The sequence below is a fragment of the Panicum virgatum genome, chromosome 9N (genome assembly GCF_016808335.1).
Source record: "Panicum virgatum strain AP13 chromosome 9N, P.virgatum_v5, whole genome shotgun sequence".
Lineage (NCBI taxonomy): Eukaryota > Viridiplantae > Streptophyta > Magnoliopsida > Poales > Poaceae > Panicum > Panicum virgatum.
The window spans coordinates 81,025,378-81,036,260 of NC_053153.1; the positions used below are offsets into that span (position 1 = coordinate 81,025,378).

The window sequence follows — 10,883 nt, forward strand, 5'->3', positions numbered from 1 at the left end:
CGACGGCCGTGCACATACAGAGGCTCACAGACACCATTTCCAATGAAATAGCACCAGGCCAGGGGTCTCCTGATGGGGACGGTGGAGAGGTCTCAGCCGTAGCATGAAACGCCACGGTGGAGAGCTCCTGCACTGCACAATACGCACACGCAGAGAGACGCGAAACAACGTATCCGGCGTAAGAAATTACCTTTTTATTCTTGATGTTTTACACACAGGTGAGGTCTAAGTTCTTTGACTTGTTGTCAAACTCTTTTTTTTTAACCATACCCATACGGCGTACCCTTGTCTTGTGTCAGCTGTCACGTTGCCCTCATCCAGAGCAGACCCACAGCAGATGCAGACACGGAGTCGAAAGGCTGGACTGGAATGAATGATGGTGCGTGAGCATGACTGGACGCATGCGGCGGCCGGGAAATAATTGGGGAGATTTGTTTCGGTTGCCGGCGGGATCTGGTGACATGATACAGCCAGCCATGCATGCCCCTCCAAGTACCAAGCGGTACCGCCCAGTTTTAATTGGGCTGAGCTCTGCCTGCTCCGGTGAAAATCTCCTATCCTCCTCCTGCCTGCTGAGGAGGACCAAGGACCAATCAAGCATCGCCTTCGTCTTCGCTGCGGAACTACGCAACAAACACAAAGAGGCGAAAGGGATTAGCACGACAGGGAACATTTTGCCCAGCAGGGCAGTCGAGATGCTATGCTAGAGCGTGGTACCACTTGCCCAGGCTCTCCCGTGCCCTCCTCTTCCATGCTTTTTTTCTTTCGCGCCAAAAGCACAACACAAACATTCTTGCTTGCTGATGGACGCGGCACTTTCAGATGTGCGGTAATTGTAAATGGGGTTGCTTGCAACGTACCATCAGGAAAGAGCGAGCGCTGCGGAAATGTGTGATGTCAGGCTTGGCACCATTGCGAGACAAGCAGGCAGCTGGACGACACCCATGTAATGATGTAATGTAAAAGGAATTATACTTGCTGCAGAATAGATACACATTGGGAGCTCCAAAACTTGAAAGGAGACTAGACGATTATAAAGAAGTGTTGAAACAGTTTCTATTTACATTTTGCATAAAGCATGTACAAGTTTTAGGTCACCTCAGCATTTTGCACAAAGCAGTTAGGGGCTACCATAGAGCTTCACTAAGTGTTATGTGCAAAAGAAATGGCTGATGGTCTGATGGACCATGGCGTTCTGCAACTATATAATGTTATATATACAAGAGTTCATGACATCAGATGTCACCAATACACTGAACACCTCCCTAGACAAAAACAGTATGGAGGACAAAAAGCTTAGCCATGATGCCGGAAATTAGTTATGAACTATTCTCTGCTGTTGCCCCGCAACCTGAGCACTGCAGATATGGCTCTTCAAATTAGCTATGTAGCTATGGATGCGTTGTTGCTCTGACTGTGAAGGGGAAAATGGAGGATTTAGTGGCAACGTAGGTGCTTCTTGCAATATGAATGTGAGCAAGATGATAGATTTTGAATATAGCGACGCTGATTTACTACGGTATCCCAAAACTTCATTCGCCTGAAAACAATAAAGTAAAAAGTCAATAAAATGTACTGACTGTAACTGATAAGTGACAAAATACACAGCCCTTGACTCCAAAGCAGGTTCTCATGTGATTAGGGGTGTCAATTGGTGACCCTTAGGTCCACCTCCAACCCTCTTTGTTCAAAATTTTATACTACTACTTAAAAATAAGATCTCATTTTGGAAAAGCAGTACAAAATGTTTGAACTAAGGAGGGTTGGAGGCGCACCTAAGGGTCACCAATTAACACCCCTACATGTGATGAACAATAACACAACTTTTTTTCCTAGGAGGCAGATCTATATATGATTATTATATATCAGATGGATTCTACTGAAAATGAAGGCAAATCTGCCGGATTCGTGCTGTCTTGTTGCTATGTTGTACTTCACTTCTTCTCTATTAATACATACACTGGCATTATCTGCCGGCTTCTGTTAAATAAAAAAAGAACGCAAATTGCCTTCAGGAAGCAGGGAGTCGCATGGTTTATCACTGGTTGAGTTCCATAAAGGAGCAAGCTCTGGCTGAGTGGCTGGTAATGGTCGTGTTCGTTTCTTTGTAGAAGAACCATTTCATTCTTCATGGAGATATAAACAAGTATACTCATTTCTGTTATTGATGATAATTTCTTATTAGAAGCCCCCTAAAAAAACAGGCCTTACTCTTTTTTCTCTTCTTCTCATATTTTACAATGCACTGAATGTGCATTTCGATGAAATTCCGGCAAGCAATCGCCTGCCGTGGTTCCGTTGGGGAAAAAAGGACATGCCTCAAACTAGCGGTAACTAATGAAACCACCAGTGGCATATCTTCAGCATTGATTTGTGTTACTTCATTTGAAAAATTTACCTGATTTTGGTGTACATGCTCAATTTTTATGTATTTGTATGTGTACATGGGAATGGTAACTGAGGTACCATCCATATTGTACAGATTTCGACAGAATGAACAGATAAATCCAGATAGAGATACTTACCGCACCACTTTTCCCATATTCTAAAGCAGTTTTGAATATGACATCCATTGCATCGGGCATCTCAGTGTTATCTGGAAAACAATGTTGATTATAATTAAGAATCAATATTGAATTGCGATAAGAAAATATCATTGTTCCTAACCATAACTCTTCCGCAATATATGTGATATCTTCTCGGCACGATCATATGCTTTCATGAACCCACTTTCAACCCACGAACGAACAGAAACAGGTCTACTGAAGTCCAATCCTCGCGCCGCATTCGGAGATGAATGATCACTCCTAGGCAGGACATATTCTGTAGAAGATTCAGAGAAATTTCCATCATGTGATGCATCCATTAAGCTGCACGCATCAAGCGCCTCTTTCCAGATAGCTAATAATAGAAGCTCAATTGACAGTGACTCCAGATACAACCCCTTAGAAAGCTGCAATAACACAGAAATGTGGAGACACATAAGAAAAGGAAGTACTAACATATCACAGTTGTGAAATGAAATATACGACTGCTACAACTGTTCCATAGAGTAGTGGGTATTGCTGTGTTGAAATTTGGAAATGACTAACATTACAACATCGAATTATTGGTCTGATACAAATATTGTAGGAAAAATCCACATAATGGAAATTCAAGAAAAAGAGAAGAGATGGCTTGTTCGATAGTGACATACATTGAAAAGTATTTATTGCCAAGGGCAAGATTATCTTTTTGGAAAGCTGCAATTTTGACATTACATAAGAAAATACAGTACAATCAGAAATTACTGAGACTGAACCCGCAAGAGAATATTAACTGGAAAAAGCGCAATACGACGGATGCTCTGAAAAACACAATAAGCCAGAATGAAGATGAATATCATGTTTTGGATCACAGCACAATTTTCCAGTATGGCAGTAGTAGCACCTTTTCCCAAGCAAGTTCTGTAAGAACAAGAACATATTGATTCAGAATATGAAGCCTTGCAAAACAATCAGGTGGCTTCCCTCTTCTATCTTCCACATTGGCTGACTCATGGGAAGCAGGCACTGGAGTACACCCATGGTTTTGTACACCAATAACTCTGTGGCTAAAGTCTCTGTTTTGATTCTGAACAGAACCTTTGCCAGTGGACCTATCATAGCCGGAATTTCTTGTACCTGTATCATCCTTTGTCGACTTCTCGAGTGAAGACAGCATCTCCATGGAAGTACAGTTTACCGGAACGAGCACATATTCTCGTTCGATCCACTCCCAAGAATCGAATACTATAAACATATACATACAAAGTTAGCACCTAAGAAGAACACACGGTGTATGATTCGAAGATATAGTCTGATGTACCTTTCGATTTTTTTGATTCCACGCTTTCAGGTTTCATTTTTAGGACAACAGGAGAGGTGATTTTCTGGCATGTGTCCCTTAAATCAACAGCATGATGGGACTCACGGATAAGCTCACATTTCCTGAAATGGCATAAGCAGCAAGCTTGGTCACAGGAGCAAATGTAACATAATAAAACAAAACTATTCCAAAGGTACAGAAAAATCTAGAAAAAACTGCCGGATTGTTGCATAAATGAGCAGTATTCTCATTTATAGAAGTATATGCACTGCAAGCTTTAAAGCATGAGGAAATATGACATGATAAAACCGAAACTACTCCATACAAACAGAAAAAATAGTGGAAAAACTGCTGGTTCCAACAGCTCAGAAAGACTACAGAATTCTTGCATATACGAGTTCTAAGCCCATTACAAAATTATAAAATGCAGTATTCTACAAATAATTGAAAACAAACATCAGTGATGAACTAAATATGATGCAGTGCACCATCATAATTCTAAGGTCAAATTCATTTGTGGGCACAAGAACAGAAGAAAAAAGATAACCGAGTGCATACATGTATCTCATATGCACTATTTATGAGCACCTGATGTATTCCCCCCCCCCCCCACTAGTTCTCTCCACTACCATTTGAGTTCATCACTGAAATTATGTACGCACACACCGCATCACTAGTGGGGAATGCTTTATTTTGTTGGGGCGACTATTTCAGCATTGATGTAAGGATAACTGCGCATAGAGGCAACAGGGTATTGCTAAGCTAAACCATCAGCATCTTCATCGAAAACAAACTAGTTAACTAGATGATGCAACACTGCATATGGAATTATGGATGAACACTACCACCAGAATAAAGGGTTGACCTTGTTGTTGCCAAAAACTTATGATTGAAGAATTCGTCAAAACTTATTCTCTTCCCTGCAAAACCAAAAGCATATTTTAACCTCATTATCTAATCAGTAAAGACCAAACGTTCAACGCTAACAAATGACTTATACCCAATAAAAAATGACTTACACATAAAACAATAAATGACCAACTAAAACTGCTGCATAGGATAAACCAGTTAACACGCGCCTGCTTGCACAAGCAAAAAGTAAAGTGCAACAGAAGACTCACTTGGATCACGGTGCAAGAGTCTTCTGCACAAGTCAATGCAATCGGCTTCAATTTCTGAAGGGAAGTTAAGTTCATCAGAAGCTAGGATGTTTTGGTGCAGCTGTGTTCAGAAAACTGAGCAACCATTAGTTTTGGCGGATACATGTATTGCGGTCATACATACAAGAACATCTAATTACTCAATATTAAGAGTAGCAAACCTGGAAACAGGTAATCCCACGATATGGCAACTTCCCAGTGACTAGCTGAAAAAGAATGACCCCAACACTCCACAAGTCTGACTGCAAAGCTTTTTAAAGCAGTGTTAATTGCTTGGTTCTCCAAAATCCACGAATTTAATGAAAGATAATGGGCAAACCTTTGCATCGTAGTCCTTCCCTTGCCAAATTTCTGGGGCCATATAATATGGCGAACCACATATTGTGGCAGCTAAATTTTCATGCCTGAAACCATTCCAAACATTTCACTACACATTGCTACTGACAACAAGCTTGGAGTAAATACAGTATTCAGAAGCAAATATGTTGAGGATAACAACATAATTGTGACCTGGAAATGATAATAATAACAATATAATTTTGAACTGGAAATGATAACAGCTTATTTTTTATGAAATCAAACCATTGAGCGAAAGAAGGGGAAAATTATCTTTTAATTTAAACAAAATATAAGCAACAATGGGGGAGAAGATCCTCACTTGGCAAACCCAAAGTCGCCGATTTTCAATATAATGGCATCACCATTGGTTGATAGGAGAAGGTTCTGCCAATTTCACATATTGATAAGTATGGAGTAAATAATGTATCGTGAAAACAAATGAACACATGAAAAATTACAGTGAGGAATTCTGTACTTTCATTCAGTGTATGTTGATAGGACATCAAATGCAAGCATGACTGAACAGAACAATCCTATGTGTGGTTTGGCAAGTGATAGAACTGAAATTAATTGGGACTAACACATTTTAAGTGACGTTAGTTGATATTATGGAACTTGCACAAGCAGCGACAATAAACGTCCTCAACTCCACAACGTCGTCACAAAGTAAGCCTTAGTTTGGCACTTTGTGCACAAAATAAACATCCCAGATACCAATCAGGGTAATCGGCAAAAAAAAATCTAATGAACACTAGGAACAAGGGGGAAATCACGCCCAAACCAACCAAAAGTGACCAAATTAAAATGTCCTTAGGCAATACCTGTGGCTTGAGGTCCCTATGGACGATGTTCCTCTGCCTCAGCATCTTCAGCCCTTCCGCTACGCATCCAAAACAACAGAGTAACGTCTAATAAGGCCTAGATTATTTCCCCCCTAAAAAATTCGAATCCAGATTACGGCCATACCGAGCTGCCGCATAAAGTCCTTGGCGGTGGCCACCGGCAAACGGCCGTGCTTGTCCAAAAATTTATCGAGGTCGCCTCCATCGCAGTACTCCAGAACCAAGTACATGACATCCGTCGTCTGCAGCGAAAGCTCACTCGTGTCAAATCGTTAACCGTGCTGCTACTCAGTTCCATCGCGGGGGTTTCGAGGGGGATTGCGTACGTCGATGGTGTCGAGGAGGCGGAGGATGTTGGGGTGATCGATGCTCTTGAGGATCTCCCTCTCCTTGAGGATCCCGTCGTGGACGCGCTTCTCGAGTCGCCGGCGGTCGATCGCCTTCACCGCGACGCGCGCGCCGGTGACCCGGTGCGCGGCGCGGAACACCTCGGCGTACGCGCCCTTTCCCACCAGACTCTGCAGCCTGTAGCCCCCCACCTCCACCTCCTCCATCGCCTCCCCCGAGCTCGCAGGCGCTGCCATCGTCGCCGGCGAGTTGTTTTTTGGGGATTCCGTTAGTTCTTTAGATTAGAGAGGGTCCCGCGTGGTGGTGCCCCCCGTCGGTGAGGCGGTGAATTTGTCTTCGAGTTATCCTTCCGGCCCCACACGTCAGCGACCCCGCATATGCAGATCGTTTTCCAGATATCTCCGCGCAAAACCACCTCGATTAGCAGCAGCCGGCGCACTGACGAGTAGGACTCGAACTCCGCGGGACCAGGCAGTCAGCGTGTTGGGAGGGATAAATATCTGGTCCACTTTGCTTAGCCGGTGCCGGGCCCGGGGAGGAGTCGGCGTGGCCCTGGCCCCTGGGCGTGGGGCACGGGTGCAGCTTTTCGGCGCGGAGTCTTCTACGGGTGGGTTTCGTGTGGTGCAAGTTGTTGCCTCCGCGGATGGATGGGGCCATGGGGGTACCCTGCTGACGCGACAGGTGTCGTGTCGTGTGCGTTGCGGCAACGCCGCTACCGCTACGAAACTTTGGCGCGATGGTGGTGTCCCGGACTCCCGGGTGCGGTGCGGGGGGAGTCGGGCTCGCGCGTGCACGCTGCAGCTGTGAAAACGCCACGCACCTTTTTGCTCTTTGGAAATGGGTACAAGGCGAGGAGATGCTTGGGCCGTCAAAAATGGAGGGCGCTGGGCCTGGATCCGGTTTTATCTTTTGTCGTTGACATTTTGCCAGGCTCTAGTAAGTATTTTTCCCTTTTGATTTGGGTTTGGTGCCACCTCCTTGAGCAGGAAGGATGCTAGTGTCGACTTTTTTTTTTGACGGAAAGCTAGTGTCAACTTGCAATACTTCGAGTTGGATGTTATATGGAATTGAGATGCAAGTTGTTATTATTTACTGGCATAAACAAGGTGGTTTTTTTACTTTCTTTCTACACAAGATAAGTAACCTGCCATTACCAAGGAGTACCCTGGGTAAAAATAAAAATAAAAAAAATCTCAGGATGGCGTGACAGAACTTCAGTAGCACTCAACAACCGGATGAATTCATCAGCCCAGGCCCTTTTTTTGTTTGATTGAAGGCGTTAGACGAATAACTCGAAACCAATTACTCTATCTGCAAAAGAGAAGATTTCACTTGATTGCTCAGGCTGATATGAATGCCGGTGCCACAAGGCCACTTCCGAGCTGGTGCCACAGCAGGATTCCCGGGCTGATGATCCCCTGTGGGGGGCGCCCATAAATATCTGGCCACTGGCACACTAGTACAGTAGCATTGCTCGCTTCCTAGTTCCTAGAGCCACACCCTTTGTCAGAGGTGGAGGAAAGGATTGGGCAGGAGGCGTTCACTCCGCTGTCCTGCAGCTGCAGGCAGGCAGCTGACGAACGTAAATTTGGGGTGGGCTGACAGCGTAAAGTTGTAAAAATAGATTTTTTTACATATTTAAAGTATTAAATATATATTAATCACAAAACTAATTACAAAACTCCTCTGTAAACTACGAGACGAATCAAATGAGCCTAACTAATATATCATTAGAACATGTATATTGGATCAATTATTGTAGCAATTTAATGTCTAATCATAGTCTAACTAGACTCATTAGATTCGTCTCTCAATTTACAAACAAACTATACAATTTATTTTTTTATTTCGTCTAAATTTAATACTCCATGCATATAATTTTTTTTAATGTGATAGATTTGAAATTTTGAATTCCGCAACTAAACCGGGCCTAGAAAGGAAAGGAGGGTAGATTCTCCTCCAGGGAAAGTGTCAACTTTTTTCTTCACTATCCTCCTCACCTCATGTGCTCCGGCATTTGTATATGTAAGATTTTGTTCGATTTTTAAAGCAGCGCTTTTGTGTTGGGTGAAGGAACCTACTCGTAGACGTATTCTCCCTTCTCTCGATCGCAGATGCTCCGTGAAGTGGCTATGTTCGTTGCGTGGCCATTTCAAGCGTTGCTTTCGGAGGTTGCGCTGTTGGTAGAAGGCTTGCTGTATTTCGTATTGTCGTATTTTCGTTGGTGGAAGGCTCAATTCAAGTTAGCACTGTGCAGTGTACTATGAGAGAGATGTTTGGAACGTGAAGTGCATAGCTGTAAGCATCTAGGCCCTCAAGGTTTGTTTCGGTGATTAATGACAATCATTATTGTGACTAATGAGTTTGTGCAGCTTAATAGATCATTATCGCTCATTTGGTCATATGTCAAAAGAGGCCCCTAAATTTCATTATTCAAAAAGGCGATCTCGGTTTTCAATTCAATTATATGTCAAGGCTAAGGATCTTTCTAGTCCTAAGTGTCACAAGGTTGAGAAGGACACTTAGGTTAGTATAGGTTTTATAGTTTTATAGTGATCACACTATTAAGAGGGGTTAAGTCTAAGTAACTTGAGCATGGACATGGTCATTTGAAAATGGATGCACACTATGGTCTTTCAGGTTTCTAGAAGTTCAAATAAGTGGTTCTCAAACTATATCTCAAGAATATTTGGATTTCATTCAAGACTCAGATCAGAAAAGACAAAATCAGAAAAAGTCTATACATCGGTTTAACCGACGCTCTAAATTTTCTATACGTCGGTTAAACGAAGTCAGCAGAGTCTGGACAATTTCAATACACCGGTTAAACCGACGTGTTTGATATTAACGTCGGTGCATTAGTCCATAGTTGGTTTTTCCAGGGTATTTCAAGTTCTATACACCGGTTAAACCGACGCTGTTTAAATCAAGACGTCGGTGCAATTGACCAGTGAGATGGTTTTTCAGAGGAATTCAAAAGTTGTACTCACCGGTTAAACCGACGATAGGTTTGAGTTAACGTCGGTGCAGTTGTCCAGAGACTTGGTTTTTCAGTTGATCAGTGGACAACTACACTCACCGGTTAAACCGATGATACGTCGGTTAATCTGCCCCAGCGGTAACGGCTAGTTTTCAGAAGAGGCAGTTTACATTCACCGGTTAAACCGACGATGACTATTGGAGTGACGTCGGATTAACCGGCGCTACGCAGTTTTCTGGCAGCTTTTCTCCAACGGCTCTATTTGTGTGAGCTGCCTATATATACCCCTCCAATGGGTCATTTCGCCCACTCTTGACACCAGGCAACATCCATACACTCATAATATAGTCAAGAGCCACCTTGAGCTTCATCTTTCACATACTTGTGCATTCAATCAATCAAGAAGCAAGATTAAGGACTTGAGTAGAGAGAAGCTAGTGTGCATCCGTTCTTGGTGATCGGTTCTTACTCAAGTGAAGGCCTTAGCTTGTTACTCTTGGTGATTGGCATCACCTAGGCGATCTTGGTGATCGAGGTGTTTCTCGCGGAGCTTGCCAAGGATTGTGGGAGCCCGGAGAAGAAGATTGTACGTGTCTTGATCTCCACCACGCCGGGATGGTGAACGGAGACTCTTAGTGAGCGCCCTCGTCTCGGTGACTTGGGAGGTGACAAGACTCTTTGTGAGTGTCACAACGTGGATTAGGGGTGTGTGCCAACACACCGATACCACGGGAAAAAATCCGGTCGTCTCTTGTCCACTCTCTTTATTCAAGCATTTTCTTTCATGCAATTTACTCATGTGCTTGACTTAGAGATCATAACTTAGCTCTACCTTGCTAGGCTTTACTTTGTCTTATCTCTCTTAGCTTGTGTAGGTAGCTTAGTTATCCGGTTGGTGAATTGGTGCCCTACTAGCATTGCATAGGTTAAGGTTGCTTTACTTTGTTTTAGAAATTGAAAAAGGCCCAATTCACCCCCTCTTGGTCCATCGATCCTTACAATAGCTCCAAACAAGATCGCTGCGAAGTAAACCGCTCAGATCTTACCTACTGCAATACAGCAGCAAGCTCTCCAAATAAAACCCCGGATGATCGGATGATCAATTATTATCATTCATCCCTCCACTAAAGCACGAAATAAACTTTGTTGTATCCATTCAAGAATTTGCACCACCCATGCAAATGTACCTAAGAAAAGTAGCAACATCAAAATCTATAGCTACCATTGCATCTAGACTTCAACATGAATCAAGGGTGTAGAGTCGCCGGATCATCCCGACCTCAATGCTAGGCACCGCTCCCCCACCTCCCCCTCCTGCGACAGTTGGAATCGATTTCTAGCTTGCGCTCCCTTTTCCCCCTCCATTCG

The 10,883-nt window shown here is 43.4% G+C and overlaps 1 protein-coding gene across 1 annotated transcript; it reads right to left on the reverse strand.

Annotated features, from left to right (window-relative positions):
- Nucleotides 1–1,008: 1,008 nt before the first annotated feature.
- LOC120691418 (serine/threonine-protein kinase ATG1a-like) lies at nt 1,009–6,832 on the reverse strand. Its single transcript, XM_039974473.1, has 13 exons — nt 6,514–6,832; nt 6,312–6,429; nt 6,167–6,225; nt 5,665–5,729; nt 5,326–5,410; nt 5,168–5,248; nt 4,968–5,067; nt 4,712–4,766; nt 3,847–3,968; nt 3,430–3,770; nt 2,668–2,953; nt 2,526–2,596; nt 1,009–1,540 (listed from the first exon to the last, which is right to left on the reverse strand). The coding sequence occupies exons 1-13, from the start codon at nt 6,769–6,771 to the stop codon at nt 1,316–1,318; spliced, it is 1,866 nt and encodes a 621-aa protein (XP_039830407.1). The 5' UTR covers nt 6,772–6,832; the 3' UTR covers nt 1,009–1,315.
- Nucleotides 6,833–10,883: the final 4,051 nt, after the last annotated feature.

What these genes read in the sequence shown, in the direction of transcription:
- LOC120691418 (XM_039974473.1), bottom strand. Translation starts at nt 6,771, where the DNA reads ATGGCAGCGCCTGCGAGCTCGGGGGAGGCGATGGAGGAGGTGGAGGTG. An exon ending in ATAGGGACCTCAAGCCACAG is followed by an intron (nt 5,730 to 6,166) that starts GTATTGCCTAAG and finishes TGAAATTGGCAG; the next exon opens with AACCTTCTCCTATCAACCAA. An exon ending in TATATTGCGGAAGAGTTATG is followed by an intron (nt 2,597 to 2,667) that starts GTTAGGAACAAT and finishes ATTGTTTTCCAG; the next exon opens with ATAACACTGAGATGCCCGAT.